Genomic DNA, 19473 nt, shown 5'->3' with positions numbered 1-19473 from the left:
TCCCAGCCTTCTGCCACAACTAGGAGTATTCTATACAGCAATATTCTCTCCACCCCCAAACCCAATATATACAAACAAATGCAAAGAGACAAGATACCTAAAAGCACACCCATAGAGACAGAGAAAAAGGGAAAAACACACATATATAGAGGTATACATGCACACACAGAATAGGAAGCACACACACACTCATGTACACAGACACCGAAACAGTCACAAAGGCAAACACACATGTATGCACACAAGTACTAGCACACTCACAGCAGCACTTCCATACACATATATACATACAAAGAGCCTATATGCAAAGTACCACACATGCAGACAGGGGCACCATCCCAGATCAACAGAGATACATCCCCAACAGGGTGTACATCCTCTTACAGACAAACAAGTATCCCTCCAAAACACAGATAGGCACTTCTACCAAAGGCATGTACCTCCCACATACAGATGTGCACATATGTACACACACATACACAAACCTTCTTTGAAAAAAATAAATAAGTTGAGAACTGCTGCACTGCATTCTCTAGGAATTGGTCGATAGAAGTAAATAAACAATAGAAAAGACATAGGGATCCGTATGCCACCATTTACTAATGCCATGACTTAAGACAAGTATGTTAACCACTCTGAGGCTCATTTTTTCCAACTGTAAAATGAACATATTTCTACCTACCTATAGTATTGATATACACAATAAATAGTAGTTTCCTTCACTTTGCAGGTCAAATTCTCACTAGTTGTAAAAATTATGTATTCCCTTTCAAGTTACACTTCTTAGATAATCTTTCATTTCAGAATGTGATATAATGTTTAGAATAAAAGAAACTCCCCTCTATTGAACTCTTGCTATGTACCAGGTACTGTTCTAGGCATGCTCTTCACATAATTTCATTTAATCCTTAATAGCCCTTAATTACTCTATCCTTGAAATTAGAAATCTTCCTACTTCTCTATCTAACATGGTAGCATTCACATAATGGAATATAAAATATCCAATAGAGTTCTCCAGTTCTTTCTCCCTTCCAGAAGCTCTGGTGCTTTTTACTTTATTCTGTAATACTTAAAAAGGTTACTTTTTACTGTATTCCTTTTTAACTTCTAATAAAAGTCCTATATTACCACTGATCTGTGGTCTGTAGTTTCATTCTTCAAATGCCCATGACCAAGGACCTACTGAAGAATGAAATTCCTGTATCATATTTGGGGGCTCATCTGGGATTGAAGATCTGTGGTAAGCAATGAGACCACTTCCCTCTATCCTGTTTTTTTCTCCAAAATCATGATAATGGAGACTAATAATTTGGATGCCCATTGCCCCTAAAAGGTCATAGTGTATCTGCCAACCTCCAGATCATGGTCAAGAGACTGTTAGGGAACAAACTTTCTAATTCCCTTTGGCTCCAAAAGAAAGGAGTGGAAGGGAATGTTAGAAGGCTTGAGAGCCAAACAAATAGCAGTAGCTCCCAGAGGTCCTGGGGTACCTAGCAATGGTTCCTACCCCACGGCACAGGAGGGCCTTCGGAAAATCGTGCTCTCCCAGCTCTAACTATCTTCTCTCCTCTTTCATGATCCCAAAATTTTCCTATTTATCTCTATAGGCCTCTTCTGTTCTCTCTCTCTCCTTGTAGTTTACATGTGTGTTTAAATGTTGGTAAGGGATTGCTTTATATACTAGTTAAGTTTGTATGGGCTCATTCTGGTATTTTTCAAATGTTGTAAGTGTGCTTCGGATGTTGTAGGTGTCATAAGGTCATTTTTACTGCCTTTCATTGCAGAATTAAATTCAATTAGCTCTCCGTATATTTGAGAAGAAATTGAATTATGTTAACAGTTAGAGGCCAAGAAGCTGCCTCCAAACAAAGAGCAAAATAACTCTTCTATACGGCTTCTCTGGGTGACCAGGAGCCTACAAACGAAGTCCAGGGGCAACTCCCCAAAGCAAGACTAGCCCTAAACCTTCGACTATAGTCCAGTCTCTTGAAAATGAAGAAAGGCAGGAAAAATGACCCCAGGTATTTGATTTTTTCCTGGTCTATTGGCCTAAATGGAAGAGTTCAAAGTCATTCTGGGTTTCTCTAAGACTTCGCATAGTTGTAGCTGGTTATAATGTAATTTTCAAGTGTCTCTCAAACCTGAGTTAAATTATTGTTGCCCTTCCAACTTTTTGGGAAAGAAAGGGAGGTTGGAAAGCACAACATTTAAGACCTGCTCATGATAAAAAGCCTATTTTCCTTTGTTACTGGGAATTTAAAGAAGCTTGTAGAAATAATAAAAGATTAAATGTGCAAACACCTCACAGCCATTTTCTCCAGGGCAGGGCTCATCCCCACTTTGATTGATACTCTGGAGCAGGCGCAGAAAGGGGCAGAACTTGCATCAGGTTGGACCAGGCTCCCTGATACCTGATTTCTCGGGCTGTGCTGCTGGCAAGTAATAAGCACAGGAGAACCAGCAGGTACCAAGCACTACACTGGTAAGGGTTGCTAATTTCAGACAAGCGCAGGGGCTGAGGAGGTCACTCTCCTCAAGTATTCTTCCCCAAGCAAAAGGACGCTTCCTTTTGTTTGCCCAGAAGGCTTCTTGGGTTGGTCAGAGGACGCTTTGACAACCCAGGAATATAGGGTGGGATTGATTAAGATGCTGGATGTTTGTTCTTTCCCACAGATGGGTAATGTTCTTTCTCTGAAAACACCCAGGTAACAAGTTCTCATCAGGTGGGACCAGGCTCCCAGATACCTGACATTTTGGCCTGTGCTGCTGAACACTCCGCTGGGCTGTATTCTGAAGCACTGGGACATGTTTGATTCCCCAGATCCTGAAAATAGCATGTATGGTTTTCTTCTGCACCCAGGGCTGGCCTCAGTATCAATTCTCCACTGGTGAACATTGGCCCCCAGAGGGTACTGTAAATTATGACACCATTTTTCAGTTAGATATTTTTTTGTGAACAAGAAGAAAAGTGGTCTGAAGTGCCATATATGCAAGCCTTCTTCCTCTTCAGGGACAACACACTACTATGTAAGACCTGTCAGATAGATTCAGCTCTCCGCACTGTAGTGACTTCCCCAAGTGGACAGGAATTCCTAAGAGAGACGCTGTCACCACCTAATTCAAACTCACCATCGACTTCTCCCACACCTGCCTCAGTGTGTTCAGAAAGCCGCAGGAGAGAAGCTGTCCCAAGAGTTTTTCTATTCCTACTGGGATCCCAAGAAGGCAACCATATCCTTCTTTGTGTCCCTTAGTGGAGACTGCAAGTGGTGAAAGGGGAAATGCACGAGTATACACTCCATTTTCTCTGGCAGATTTGAAGCAAATTGAGGTTGATTTGGGAAAATTTGCTGATGACCCCGATAAGTACATAGATGTTCTCCAGAGGTTAGGACAAAGCTTTGACATCTCCTGGAGAGATGTAATGCTACTATTAGATCAAACTTTCACTTTTAATGAGAAAAATGAAGTCTTGGAGGAAGCTAGAAAGTCAGGTGATTTGTGGTTCACGTCCAATACTGATGGCAGTATGTCTCCTGAGGAAAGGGACAAATACCCCACGGGAAGACAGGCAGTTCCCTTTGAGGACCCTGAATGGGACCCTGAGAAACAAGGTGACTGGTGGCATAAACATTTTCTAACATGTATCCTGGAAGGTTTGCGTCAATCCAAGAAGAAACCTATGTACTATTCTAAGTTGTCTGTCATTTACCAGGAACAAAATGAGAGTCCCTCAGCCTTTCTTGGGTGGCTTGGGGAGGCGATGAGAAAGCACACTCAGTTGACACCCAATTCCTTAGAGGGCCAAATTATTTTAAAAGATAAATTTATGACTCAGGTGGCCCCAGAAATTCGAAGAAAACTCCAGAAATTGGCTCTAGGCCCAGATCATAACCCAGAGAATCTTCTTAAAATGGCCACTGTAGTCTTTTATAATAGAGATCAGGAGGAAGAGAAGGAAGAAGAGAGAAGGGATAAAAAAAGAATGACAGCTCTAGCAATGGCAATCCAACAAACAGGCACCATTCAGGGGCAGAGGGAGGCCAGAGGAGCTAAGAACAAGTGCTTCCAATGTGGTCAGACTGGCAACTTTAGGAAAGATTGCTTCCAGCAGAACCACTAGTGGGGCAAGCCACCGGGCCTCTGTCCAGAGTGTAAGGGTGATCATTGGAGGGTAGCCTGTCCCCAGAGGCAAAGACCTCCTGGAACAGTGATCCCATCAGTGCCCAAACTGGAGTGAGGGTGCCTGGGGCAGATTCTCATGGCTCCGACTTATGTCATCACCCCTCAAGAGCCCCGGGTTTGCATCATAGTGGATGGCCAGGAGACAGAATTTTTTCTGGACACTGGAGCAACCTTTTCTGTACTCCTCGCTAACCCTGGTCTTTTATCCCCCAAATCTGTAACTATACCGGGGATGTCTGGAAAGCTGGTTACCAAATTTTACTCTCAGCCTTTAAGCTGCAATCGGGGTGATTGGCTGTTCTCTCATGCCTTCCTAATCATGCCTGAAAGTCCTGCTTCCCTTTTGGGAAGGGACATACTAACTAAAGCAAGAACAACCATTTATATGAATATGGGACAGGAACCTATACTATGCCTTCCCTTATTAGAGACAGAAATTAACCCAGAAGTGTGTTCTACTGAGGGACAGGTGGGAAGAGAAAACCCCAGGGATTTAGGGACAGCCCACATTTGTTTGGACAAGTCCTAGCCAAAGACTTGAGTCATTTTGCATATTCTACAATGACTCTTATTCAGTATGTAGATGACTTTCTTTTGGGAGCGCACCAGACGCAGAGGAATGTCACAAAGCTACCCAAGCTCTATTAAACTTTCTAGCTGATTGTGGGTAGAAAGTTTCCAAGGCTAAAGTGCAATTATGTGTACCTGAAGTTCACTATTCAGGTCTCCAGTTTTCACAGAGGAAGAAAGCTTTGGGCAAAGAAAGAATAAGACCAATATTGGTTCACCCTAAACTTCAAACTCTCAGCTTCAAGGCTTAGGAATTACAGGCTTTTACGGACTCTGGAAAGCCGCCCTGGCACAATGAAGGTGAAGGCCGGTGCTCTCAACCTGCTGAAGGGGGATCCTGAGGTCTCTACAGTCCGTGGAAGGCACACCACTGGCCTGTCTTGCCCATCGTGCTGGGGAGGTGGAGCACGAGTGCACATGTTAGAAGTCTAACACGTGCGCAGGTCTGGGGCTCACACAACTCTTCCCTCTAATTCACCTTCCCTAACCCCAACTTAGGAAGGTCCCTTTTCTGTTATCTTGTCTTCTTCTTCAGCTGTTAAAGTTATGGGAATAGATTCCTGGATATATCATTCATGAGTAAAATCCTGGAACCCACCACCTTCTACGGAAGCAGACCAAGAAGAGAATCAACTACAGTGCACCTACACTTGTGAGCCTAAAGAAAATTTGAAATTTTTATTTAGAAGACAGCAAGAAAAGTGTTAATACAGTTTTCACTCAAAACCAACCTGCTCCTCTCACTGTTCTAACCTTGCCTTTTAATGTACTAATCAGATTTATGTCTTTCAGAAATAATATCATCAAAAACAAATAGTGAAAAGGGTTCCAGCCCAGACCTGACTCTACTGTGGACCCCTGGATCACTGCTCATCTGAACAGACCTTAATTGTCCTCTTCAACCCTGTTGATACAGGGTTCCCTCATTCCAGCCTGGACAAAGGACCCCAATTTTCTGGGCCTGGGCAATTTCACAAAGAGAATACACTAACATTTTACCCCAAGCTAGAAGAATCAACCTAAATTTCCATTTACTATGAACCCTGGATCAACCTCATCCGAGGAACCTCTAACTGCTTTCTCATATCACCGTCCATCTTTAGCAGGAAACAGTTTGGAGCAGTCAGCACCCCTTTACCCTAACAGCAGTTAGAGCTTCTATTCAGAGAGGGAGGATTGATACAAGATTCTACCACTCAGGGCTAGACAGGGAATCCCCCCACACCATTTTCTAGGCCCAGGTGAACTCAAAAGGTCAGACCCCCATTTCCAGGCACAAGCAGACTACCATTTTCGGGACACACCCTCTGGGCTCTGATAAGATCATGAACAAAGCAGCCTGTGATGGTTTTTTGGGTGGTTCCACCTTGGGTAGGAGCACACACACCCTAATCCCGTCTCAGGTACAAAGACTGTAAATGACCAACTGCCAGCCATGTGTAATCCTCTAGACTTAAGACCCCTAGATAAAAGAGCCCATATGGAGAACTCCAAGGGAGTTCTTTAGTTATTTCCTTGTTCCAGAAGCTCTGGTGCTTTTTACTTCTTTGTATTCTTTTCTAACTTCTAATAAAAGTCCTATCTTACCAATAAAAAAAAAAAAAAAAAAAAAAATTCCAATACATAAAACCCATAGCCAGGTGTGGTGGTGAGCACCTGCAGTGCCAACTACCCTGAATGCTGAGGCAAGAGGATCAACTGAAACCCAGAGAATCAAGGCCAGCCTGGGCAAAATAGTGAGAACCACTTTAAAATTAAAATGTTTTTTAAAATTATGGATACAAAAGAATAAAAAACATAAATGAATGCTGTCAACCTCCCCAAGTCTCCTAAGCAAATAGCTAATTGAGACTTATTTTCCAAAGAGATATTAGGAAAAAGACACTTATTAAATTTTACAATTGGGATACATGCTATTTGTAGTAAAAAGGAAAGATGTAGCAAGTGCTGCCATGGCCTGATAATACTTAAAATGCTTAGTACCTAGACAAAATAGTATTGACCTTTTGAAAACTGTGCAGGGACTTCTATTTCTTTAACACACAAGACTTCGATGTAACAACTTTTAAAGTACTAGATTAGGCTAAAACTTCTAAGAGATAAAGAATAAGAAAGAGACATGCTTTACCATCATGTTTTCACTTCTTAGTTTAAGAATTTCTTCTGGTTAAGCAGAAATACCTATTCAGATCCAAAAACACTACGATATATCGTCACATGTTAATAGGCAATCTGGTTCTGCCATTTAATTATTTTCCAAAAGAATGTCTTAAAGCTAGCCTAAAAACAATATAAAGATTTCTGATATACAGAAATTTCTGATCCATTTGCCTTTGCCCAACAACCATCTACAAGAAACAACTAATTTCATAACCCAAGGAATATTTACAAAAATTCTACGACAGGCTCCTGTAGCTCAGTGGGTAGGGTGTCATCCGCATACACAGAGGCTGGCAGGTTCAAACGTGGCCTGGGCCAGCTAAAGCAATAATGACAACTGCAACAAAAAAATAGCCAGGCGCTGTGGCAGTCACCTGTAGCTACTTGGTAGGCTGATGCAAGAGAATCGCTTAAGCCCAAAGAGTTTGAGGTTGCTGTGAGCTGTGATGCCATAGCACTCTACCAAGAACGATATAGTAAGACTCTGTCTCAAAAAAATAAAATAAAATAAAATAAAATAAAATAAAATAAAATTCTAGGACAAACAAATTAGATATGCTCTGGTTTCCCCTGCTTTCCCTCCACCCCCACCTCAAAGGACTATACTAGACAACTGACAAATCTAATTGTGTCCCTGGTTAAAATTATCCCAATTAAGCTCTATGACATAGAATATGGGTACTTGAATACCCCTTTTTTCTAAAACTTCCTAACAAAAATCTTGGCCCTTCGTTCATCATTTACAAAATAAGGAGTTTTAAAAGAATTAGTTATTTCCAAATTAGTTATTTCCAAATGAGGGGTTTTGAGAAAATCAACTGTTTCCAAACTCTGTCCCTTAGAATGCTGGGTAAACAGCATGGGGAAGGGAGTGTTAGCTCAAATGGGCCTTCTCTGCTTCCCAATCTCACCATTCCCTACAGCTTAGTCTCTTTTCATGAACATCCTGAACGCTGAAAATAATTTAGAACAAAAATCTCCAGTATAAATATACAAACAGGATATTTTTCTTTTAAATCATAAACCAGCTATGTAAACAATAAGAATTTTTGTTTCAGCTCCAATGTAATCTTGTTAACAATACAGTTTATGTTAAAAAAAAAAAGTAAGAAAAAAATAGTGAATCATCTAATAAATAAACTGTAAAATTAATAGAAGCTTGATATATAGGAGAAAATATGTCCCTAAAGCAAATCTCTATAAAAAAAAACTAGATAGACTTCACAAATGAAATCATACTTAGAAATACTGGGCTTGCTCAAAGTTGAGTGAAGGTAAGAAGTGCCAGGATTGAACTCAAAAGGACTCAGTTCTCAGGTATAACGTTTAGCTATATCTGCAGTATAAGCAAGTAAGATGTCTTTATTTAAATGTCAACTTTAAGGTTTACAGCCAAATAAAATATAAAAAAAGAGTCAAGAATATTTCCTCCACAAAATTTTAACATTGGATAATAGTGTAGGAATATAACTAAAATTTACAATTTAGTCATTTAAAATAAATTCATTTATTATTAAAAAGATTTTCAATGCACTAACATATTTACTATCTAAAGAACAATTCTTCCCTTGGTAATGCTTATGGTAACTATTAAGAAAAGAGGTAAAAATGCTGGTTTAACAACTAATATTCAAAGATCTAAAACTGGAAACTATTAAAAACATACTACACCGAAGAGAAACTGCAAAAGGTGTATTTCAAACTCCCTCACAATAATTTACCATAATATAAAACTTAGCCTCTGCTCAAATTTACCTAATAAATAATTCTAGCTGTTATAATACTTTTTCCAAATATGAAATCTGCCTGTTATTTTAATTTCTAATCATTCTGATTTCATTAATCCTACAGATATCAAATACTAAACCATTCAAGCCAGTCTCTTTAAGGAAGTGTATAACATATATAAGAAGGGAAAAGCTATGTGGGACAAGGGAATGATAGCAAAAAGAAAAAACACTAAATAATAGATGGGAGTCCACAAGGAAAAATGATTTTCAACCAAGCAGTGATAAAATCACAGTTTTATAAATTCCAGAGCTATTAAAAATATCTACTATAAAATGTAAAACATTTAAATAGCCATTAAGTGAAAATTCTCATTATATGATTAAACATCTTAAAACATGAAAAAATGAAAACTCACCATGTTGTTTCTGCTTTGGGTTATACATTTTCCACCATCGAAAAATGATAAATCCATCTTGAATTCTAAGCCAGGTAGATTACAAAATGAGATCTTAAGTAACAATATACTTAACTAATTTCTTAGTTGTTATATACATAAAATGATCAAAAGGACACTAACATACACAAACATATCTTTTTGAGAACTAAAAGCGACAAAGTATATTTCATAATCAGTTTCATAAATAGTTCAAAAGTAAGAGAGACTTTGCATGGCTCTAAATTAGATGATTTTTAATTTATTTTTTAATTGACAAGTAAAAAATTGCATATAGTTATCTTATATAATATGTTGCCTTGAAATATTAGTCTTATTAGGTAAAATGTAATGCTAGATGACATTTAACAAGAAAATGAAGTGCTAACAGAGAAATTTTTTTTCCCTTGCAAATAATATTTGTTTAAACATAAACATTCACTAAAACAAGCCAAATCCTAAAAGAAGATGTTAGCATAAAGGGAAATTTTAAAAGATATTCTGGCCAGGCACAGTGGCTCATGCATTTGGGATGTCTCAACAGAATGATCACTGGAGGCCAGTTCAAGAAAAGCTTGCGCAGCAGGGTAAATTCCCATCTCTACCAAAAAATTTTTTTTAATTAGCAGAGTGTGGTAGTGAGTGCCTACAGTCCTAGCTACTCAGGAAGCTCAGGAGGATCACCTGAGCCCAGGAGTTTTAAGTTACAGTGAGCTGGGATCCCAAAACCACTCTAGCCTGGGTGAGTGAGATCTGATGTTCAAAAAATAAAAAGCCCTTATTTCTATAAATGCTCTATTACTTCATATTTCAGAAAGACAGACTTATAGGTCTCTTAACTTGGTTTACTTTTGATTTGAAAATAATTTTAGAATAGTACAGAAGTTGCTTCCTATAGTTTTTTTTTTTTTAGAGACAGAGTTTCACTCTGTAGCCCTCTGTAGCAACCTCCAGCTCTTAGGCTTAGGCGATTCTCCTGCCTCAGTCTCCGAGTAGCTGGGACTACAGCTGCCCGCCACAACGCTCGGCTATGTTTTGTTGCAGTTTGGCTGGGGCGGGGTTTGAACCCGCCACCCTCAGTATATGGGGCAGGCGCCCTACTCACTGAGCCATAGGCGCCGCCCTGCCTCCTATAGTTTTAAGTGAGGTTAAGTGTTGCCAAACCGTAACACCTCTCCATTAATTCGAAACTCAAATTCTAATTCAAAATTATTAAGAAAATCACAAAAATAAAGTAAGCTTTTCTTTCAAGGCTTACAAAAGAAGAAAACTTGAAACATACCATTTCTTACTATATTCAGATGTATTTTCCCTTCCTGGAGTAAAATTAGAGTTGCTAACAGATTCTAAACAATTCTATAAACTTAATATCTCCAATAAGAATCTAATTGATGAGAGCTATCAACATCCCAGAACCTTGCTATACATAACAAATGACCACCATAAATGCTGTGACAGAACTGGTCAGGTAATTTAATGGTTCAACTTTCCATCCAGCAATGAAATGAAATTATTCATTTCTATAAACTGCTATTTGAAAAACTTTTTACCAGTGTAATTCTTAGCTAAATTAATCCACTCATAAAAACATTTTTAAAAAATCAAATCACCAACTGTGATTTGCTGAAAAAAATGCTTTTGATTTATCACTTTATTTGAAGTCATATTAAATGTCATAATCAGTACATTTTTGTATTTCAAAAGTGTGTTTAAGAGAGGTCCTTTTAAATTTATTTTTGTTATTGTTACCTGACAGACATGTCTTCTGTAATGTAATAGATTTCACGAACCATGACTTTTCCAGAAAGAACAGAAAAAGAGAAAGAACCTGTTGTAGAAAAAAAAAAACCCAAATAGCAATTGTTTTAATAAACAGTAAAGCCCTTAATGCTTACAATAATCTTAGCATTCAATTTATTCAATAATTATCTCTTCCTGTTCCCTTCCTAACAGCCTAACAGCCTTACTAATTTTTCATCATTCTGTCCCTAAGAAAAAAACTCATATGAACTGAGCATCTAAATAACTATATGAGCACATTAGTTTAAGTAGCTGTTTCATATGGATAATCCCTTAATTATGCACAGCAATTAAATAAATCCAAGATAGTGACTAATTCATTACTTTTCTCCACTAATTTGGTGGACTGCAGAAACTAGTCATTGCTCAAATTAATAAAAGACTACTTACGTGAGAGAGAAGTTTTATTATGTTCACTAAGGGGTAGTCAACTATACCACAGGAAAAGAATGGTTTTATCCAGTCACCTCTCCCCTGCTTTTCCCCACTGGTTTAGGGTTTTCCAAAGCACAGAGCTTCTTAATACTCTCTCCTATCTTCCTGCAAACCTCCCAGTCACAAGTAAAAATAAATTAGGCCATCTTAGAGATTTTTAAAGTGTAAGTTGCTTTAATATATATATATATCAGGGTGGCGCCTGTGGCTCAAAGGAGTAGGGTATCAGCCCCATATACCAGAGGTGGTGGGTTCAAATCCGGCCCCAGCCAAAAACTGCAAAAAAAAAAAAAAAAGCAAAAACTGGAGGGCCGGGGTGGTTCAGGCTTGTAATCCTGTAATGCTAGCACTCTGAAGGCCAAGATGGGTGGATTCCTTGAGCTCAGGAGTACAAGACCACCCTGAGCAAAAGCAAGACCCCACCTCTAAAAAAAATTTAAATATAGAAAAAATTAGCCAGCCATTATGGAGGCTGAGGCAGAAGGACTGTTTGAACTTAGGAGTTTGAGGTTTCTGTGAGCTAAGGTGTCATCACAGCACTCTAGTCTGGGGCAAAAGAGTGGGGGTAGGGGGAAGCTAAAACTACACTGAGTACTAAAAATTTTCTTTGGATGGTGGACTCATGGGAAATTTCTATTTCCATATTTTGAATATGTCTAAATTTTTCAAATTCTTTTTGTAAGCAAAACAAAAAGTCAAAAAGTTTCTACAAGAAACAAGAATGGGTAAAGAACATAACCAATTGGATACTATTATGGAGTGACAGAGTGTCATCTGAGAGAAATTCCAGTTAGATTATTTTAAGCTTCATGAAACAAAGGTAAATATCTAAAGCTACTACCTGTTTATGAAATATAAATTTATAATATATATCTTCTATAGTTTGAATATTTGTCCCCTCTAAAACTCATGATGAAACATAAATCTTCATGATAACAGTGTCAAAAGGGTAGGAAATCTAACTATGGTATTTATCTCATTTGGAGGTAATTAGAATCAAATGAGGTCATGAAAGTAAGGCATTAGTGGCTTTATAAAAGGAGACAGAGATCTAAGCAAGCATGCTAAGCCCCATTAGGCCCCAATCCTAAGCCAGCTCAGGATTATATGTAGTCCCCACCATGCAAGAAGGCACTTACCAGATGTGTCCCTCAACTTTGGACTTTCCAGTCTCCGGAACCATTAAGAAATGAATCCCTTTTCTTTATAAATTGCATAGTCTCACGTATTCAGTTAAAGCAAAATAAAATGGACTAAGACAACATCTCAAGATAATGTGGAAGAAAAAATTAAGTGTAACTTAAACTTACCAATATGAATATAGCCATGCTTATATAATCTGTTAAGAACCAGTGTTAAAATAAGACCAACATTCCGAGAATTATAATAGGTTAGGTAAATAATCCATCCACAGGACAAAATGGTAGCTGTTGAGAGAAAATAATTTCAGAAATAATAGACTTATTGCTATATGGTAATCTGTCCTCTTACAATTTAGTACTTTAAATTATAAAACAAGAGGTTGATTCCAATTTATCCAACTTTATTCATTCTCTTCATTCATTTTCCAGAAAAGCATAAATTTCAACCAGATCAATTAGAACAATGTATCGAGGATGTCAGCTTTCCTTTTTTCTGTTTCCTTTTTCACTGCTTAACACCATTTTAGTAAACAATATAAAGATGTTTGTGGAGGAGAAAGCCTATATTTCTGAATATTGTGAAACATATCCACCTTTATTAGGCCAAAACTCATATACAAATTCATCCCCAGGCTATTTGCTGAAAAAGGCTATGCCACTTGGAAAAAAAAGAAAACTGATGATTTTTTAAATCAGAGAAAAGTCATTATTTGTTAAATCAGCAATCTCTGCTTTAAAAAGTAATAGAAAAGAAGTTGGAATTTTAGTCTAAAGGCATATTAAATAGGTAACCTGATACTAGATATTTTGCTATAATTAATAAGATAATAACCTAATTCTGAAGATTACTAAATACGCTATAGTAAATTATATTCTATTTTTGATTAAAAGGTTATTCTCACCTATAAAATCTTCCTCCAAAAAACCTAGTTCATAAATATACATGAAGCAAAACACAAGAAAACACTGTTTTCACAATAAATTTTCCTCTACTTGTTCTTTATTCTAAAAGCAGAACTACTTCTAAACTATGAAAAAGTAATGTGAAACAACTAAATGTGTAACGTTTTAGCAACATCACATTAACTTAAGTCCTTTAAAAAAATTATGTAATACAGATAAAACAAAATAGTCACTGAGAATCAAAATAAAATACATTTCTCAGGGTAGCTTAGATTGATGGTAACAGCTTTGATATAGCTAGTGCTATGATTTGCCCATAAAAATTATTCCTAGAAAAATTATTTTGAAAAGTTAGTTTGATAATAAATCATTATGTTTTAAGTTTAGAGTCCCGCCTCCCCTACGTCAGACAAGAAGGCAGCCTAAGAAAAAGTAAAGAGCATTCCAAAACAGTTTGCAGAACAAACATTCAAGAAACATACACAAAAATCTTCTTTCCTAAAAATAAACAGTAGTGTAAGTGATCCAACTTCAACTACTTTTTAAAATCTGGCAGTTGTTAATCTATACATAAAACACAATAAAGTAATGGTGATACTTGCCTGCAGTCCCAGTTACAGGGGAGGCTGAGGTGGGAGGACCACTTGAACTCAGGAATTTGAGACAAGTTTGGGCAATACAGCAAAATCCTAGCTCTTAAAAAAAAAGAAAGAAAAAAACCCACAACCACAATAAAGTGGAAAAAGATATATTTATTCTACTTACCAACAAGGAGCCAAACAACATTGGAATTGTGTTCTGTAAGAAAGTCTTCTAATTGAGTTATACTTGGAACAATACTGTCATTTTTCCTTTGATCCATTACTAAAGTTTTTCTAGAACAGCTTCTAAAGACCTAAAAGAAGGCAAAAGTTAAATTCAGAATGAGAGATTTATAAAATTACAAGAGTAAATCATGTAAGAGGAGGGAAACGGGTAAATTAAATTTTAAAATACATTTACTTTCTGTTTTAAGAATGTAAAAGTACAACAAATAACAACAAAAAAAATATATCCACAAAAATATAAAACAATGTATCACATCTATAATGTTATGAGTTCACTACCACAGGTAGGACCCCAATGGCATTCACAGCAACACCAGAAACAAATAAATGGAACCTGATCAAGTTTAAAAGTTTCTGCACAGGGAGAGGAGGTGAGACAGCCAACTGGAGCCAGCTTTTGCTAGAAGCTCCCATCCAGAGGGAGAGATAATGATCAGAATGAAACCAATAATGCTGAAGGTCAGGAGCTGAGCTGAGAGAGAAGATTGATAAATGCACATCATCCCTGCTGAGGCAAGCTGCAACTCCAAGAGTAAATTTCAGGTACAAAAACCATCCCCAAAAGAGTGGCTCACTGTATGCTCTCTGCAAGCATGCAGTGAACAGAAGACCTCTTGTTTCACCACATGGATGAGAGCTGCTGAAGGCCAGGACTCTTTCTCCAGAGGGATCCCACTGTGAGATGCCCACTGTGAGCGTGGGCATTTTCTTAACCTAGCATAAAAGTTGAACAAATATTTTCCCTGCCATTCTGAACTCCCAGTCCACCCTTCTCCCCTCGCCTGGCAGTCTGACAGCCTACCCCCTGCAAAGCCTAGAGTGTCTGGCAGCTCCATGCTAAGGCTGGGCATTGCATGGGCCACAGCACAGCTATGCTGAAACTGTGACTTTAGTAGAAGTGGAGAGCAGGGGGAGGGGGACTGGCTCAGTGCCCTGAAAGTGGGTAGCAACTGAGGGGACAGTGGCAGCAGTGTGGGCAGAGACATGGGGACCTGCACAGAGGAACTTGCGATGCAGCAGCAGCAATAATGGCGAGCTCCATATGGGGTCAAATTCTGGAGACATCTCCCCAGTTCGGTGGACCGTTGGAGGAAGTCAGACCTCGCCCCACAGGTGTACCAAGGATGAGTGTGGTTAAGGGCCGAGACACAGTCTCTGAGGGAAAAAACACACGCTGCATTGGTAACCCCCTGGTTGGAACAGACTCAGTAGGAATACTCTCCAGTTTCCAATGGACACCAGAGAGAGTCAGGCTTGGGCTCCCCCTACCTGCTGGTGGCAGAGTATTATGGCCCGGCCAAGTAGGCACTGACTCCCCCTTAGGCTATGGCAGGTGCAAATCCCTGGCACATTTGCCCATTGGAGGGAATTGGGCCACAGCCCCACAGGGTTACCATTGACTGAGCATGGCTGAGGTACAAGGTGGGAAAGGAGGTGCCAACCCCCTTTGATTAACTACTTTGTGGGACAGGCCTTTCTGACTCCACTGAGCACTGGAGCAAGTCACACTTGAGCTGCCAGTGGACTTGCTGTCTGGTAGTTGGAGACCTTTTGAACTCTCCCCACATGAACAGTGATTGTGCTGCCTGGGAAAAACTGGTTTGGAACTCTTGACCTGGGTCAGCCACCCAGGGACCCTCCAAGGTTGAGCCCTGCTAGTGATCTAGTGGGAGGGACTGATTCTCCTCTTCCAGCTGTTGTTGTGGGGGGTATCTTAGTTGCTTGTATCTCTTCCCAACTGAGATTTCAGCCCAAAGCTGCTGATTCACTAGGATTGGATAGAGGTTGGCTGAACACAAGACAGAGCCACTTAGCCCCATCACATCAATCAGGAACACAGAGTCTCAGGCTGCAGGACTAAAAGGGACCTTTGTAAGGCTATAGAGGAAAAGCCACAATCACCAGTCCCAGCTCTTTAGTAAAAGGCTGGTTAACTACAACTCCTGGAGCCCTCAATCCAATCTCACCTTACCAGCTTCTCAAGCCAAACTGTGAAAAATAATCATGGGGCTGAACCAATGGAAAAACTCTGGCAACATGAATAATCAGAGTAGATCAACTCCCCCAGGGAATGACAAAGGTGTTACAATAGAAGATGCCATTCATAAACAAATGGCTGAAATGTCAGAAACAGAATTCAGAATATGGATGGCAAATAAAATTAATAGAATGGCAGTAAAGTTGGAACTAGAAATTCAAAGAGTAGTTCAAAAGATGTCTCAAGAAATCAATGAATTCAAAGACAAAATCTCCAAGGATTTAGATATAATAAGAAAAGACATTGTAGACCTCAAAGAAATGAGAAAGTTATTTGAGGAGCTTCGTAATACAGTAGAATCCCTCAGTAAGAGTGGAGCAGGTAGAAAAAAGGATCTCTGAAGGAGAAGACAAAGCTTTGTATGTTCCCAAACACTCAAAGAGGCAGAGAAGTGGAGAGCAAAAACAGATAATTCCCTCAGAGAATTGTGGGACCACTCCAAAAGAACAAACATTTGCCCTATAGGAATTCATGAAGGAGAAGAGGATGGTCCTAAAAGTCACTGATTCTCTACTCCAAGACATAATGGAGAAGAGTTTCTCAAGCATGGCAAGAGATACTGAAATTGAGATAGCAGACAGTTTCAGTACCCCAGCATGACTCAATCCAAATACAGTATCTCCTAGACACACTGTAATGAACTTTGCCAAAGTTAACATGAAGAAGAAAATTCTGCAAGCAGCCAGACATAAGAAAAGTATAACGTATAAGGGGAAGAATATTAGAATGACTGCAGCTCTCTCAGCTGAAACTTTTCAAGCCAGAAGAGGTTGGTCATTGACCTTCAATCTCCTAAAACAAAACAACTTTCAGCCCAAATGAAACTGATTTTCATTTATGATGGAGAAATCAAATACTTTATTGACTTACACATGGTGAAGAAATTTGCCATAACTAAACCAGCTCTCCAGGATATTCTCAGACTCATCCTCCATAATGATCAGCTTAATGGTCTACCACCAAAGTAAACTCACCCAGAAAGCCTTAAATAATACCTAACATCCATAATGGTGAAAGGATTAAAAATAGCCACTGGACACTCTAAAAATATGACAACCAAAACACTACCATGCTTATCAACGCTCTCAATTAATGTGAATGGCTTAAATTTTCCTCTAAAGAGGCACAGGTTGGCTGACTGAATACAGAAACTCAGGCCAGATATCTGTTGTATATAAGAATCTCATCTTACCTAAAAGGATAAAAATAGACTCAGGGTGAAGGGATGGACATCTATAATTCAGGCAAATGGAAATCAGAAAAAAGCAGGGGTTTTAATTTTATTTGCAGATACAATAGGCTTTAAACCAACACAAGTAAGGAAAGATAGGATGGTCACTTCATATTTGTCAAGGGAAACGCACAATATGAACACATTTCAATTATTAACATTTATGTGCCCTACCAGAATGTTCCTCAACTTATAAGGAAACCCTAACAGACATGAACAATTTGATATCTTCCTGCACTGTAATAGTTGAAGATTTTAACACCTCTTTAGCAGTGTCACATAGATCCTCCAAGAAAAAACTAAATAAAGAAATATTGGATTTAAATTTGACCTTACAACAAATGGACTTAAAAGACATCTATAGAACACTTCATCCTAATAAAACTTGAATACACATTCTTCTCATCAGCCCATGGAACAATCCTCCAAAACTGATCACATCTTAGGTCACAAGTCTAACCTCAGCAAATTTAAGAAAAAATAGAAATTATTCCTTGTATTTTCTCAAACCATCACGAAATAAAAGTTGAACTCGACAACAACAGGAATCTTCGTACTCAAACAAAGTCAGGGAAACTAAATAACCTTATACTGAATGATAGCTGGGTCAAAGATGAGATTAAGAAGGAAATTACCAAATTTTTGGAACAAAATGACAATGAAAACATGAATTATCAAAACTTGTAGGATGCTGCAAAGGCAGTCCTACAAGGGAAATTTATAGTATTGCAAGCATTCCTCAATAGAATGGAAAGAGAGGAAGTCAACAACTTAATGGGTTATCTCAAACAACTGGAAAAGGAAGAACATTCCAACCCCAAACCCAGCAGAAGAAAAGAAATAACCAAAATCAGAGCAGAATTAAATGAAATTGATAAAAAAACATTCAGAGGATCAACAAATCAAAAAGTTCATTTTTTTAAAAGATTAACAAAACTGATAAACCGTTGGCTAACCTAACCAGAAAGGTAAAATTCCTAATATCATCAATCAGAAATCATAAAGGAGAAATAACAACAGACACCTCAGAAATTCAAAAAACCCTCAAAGATTACTATAAAAAACTCTATTCTTAGAAATATGAAAATCTGGAGGAAGTAGACCAATACCTGGAATCATGCCACCTTCCTAGACTCAGCCAGAAAGAATTGGAAATGGTGAATATCAAGCCCTGAAATAGCATCAATTATACAAAATCTCCCAAAAATGAAAAGTCCGGGACCACATGGCTTCATATCAGAATTCTACCAAACCCTTAAGGAGGAACTAGTACCTATATTACATAACCTTTCCAAAGCATACAAACACATATTCTACAAAGCAAATATTGCCCTGATCCCCAAACCAGGAAAACACCCAACAAAGAAAGAAAATTATAGACCAATATCATTAATGAATATTGATGCAAAAATACTGAATAAGATCCTAGCAAAAAGAATTCAACAGCACATTATAAGAATTATATACCATGAAAAAGTTGGCTTTATCCCAGGGTCACAAGGTTGGTTCAACATATGTAAATCTATAAATATAATTCATCACATAAACAAAATAAAAAACAAAGGCCATATGATTCTCTCAATTGATGCAGAAAAAGCTTTTGATAAAATCCAGCATCCTTTCTTGATCAGAACACTTAATAAAATAGGCTTAGATGGGTTCTTTCCTAAACTGATAGAGGCCATCTACAGCAAATCCACAACCAATATCATATTGAATGGAAGAAAATTGAAAACATTTCCACTCAGATCTGGAACTAGACAAGGATGGCCATTATCACCACTGCTATTCAAATAGTAATGGAAGTCCTAGCCATTGCTAGGGAAGAGAAGGAAGAGAAGGAGATCAAGGAGATCAAGGGTATTCAAATGGGGTCCAAGGTCAAACTCGCACTCTTCACGTATAACATGATGTTAGACCTGGAAAACCCCAGGAACTACAAAGATCTTAGAAGTGATCAAGGAATACAGCAGCGTGTCAGGATACAAAATCAATACTTATAAATCAGTAGCTTTTAT

General features: G+C 38.3%; 1 protein-coding gene across 3 annotated transcripts in view; it reads right to left on the bottom strand.

Moving 5' to 3' along the window:
* BLTP1 (bridge-like lipid transfer protein family member 1) overlaps positions 1 to 19473 on the bottom strand; it is a 279425-nt gene that overhangs the window by 242194 nt on the left and 17758 nt on the right. For all 3 annotated transcript variants that reach the window (XM_053574435.1, XM_053574509.1, XM_053574580.1), the window contains exons 3-6: positions 14125 to 14254; positions 12625 to 12741; positions 10829 to 10907; positions 9062 to 9126 (exon numbers count right to left, since the gene is read on the bottom strand). In XM_053574435.1, coding sequence (XP_053430410.1) covers positions 9062 to 9126; positions 10829 to 10907; positions 12625 to 12741; positions 14125 to 14221 — 358 coding nt within the window. In that variant the 5' untranslated portion in view covers positions 14222 to 14254. The remainder of the gene's footprint in view (positions 1 to 9061; positions 9127 to 10828; positions 10908 to 12624; positions 12742 to 14124; positions 14255 to 19473) is intronic.

The sequence above is a fragment of the Nycticebus coucang genome, chromosome 1 (genome assembly GCF_027406575.1).
Source record: "Nycticebus coucang isolate mNycCou1 chromosome 1, mNycCou1.pri, whole genome shotgun sequence".
Taxonomy (NCBI): domain Eukaryota; kingdom Metazoa; phylum Chordata; class Mammalia; order Primates; family Lorisidae; genus Nycticebus; species Nycticebus coucang.
This window is presented reverse-complemented; position numbering and strand designations above follow the sequence as displayed.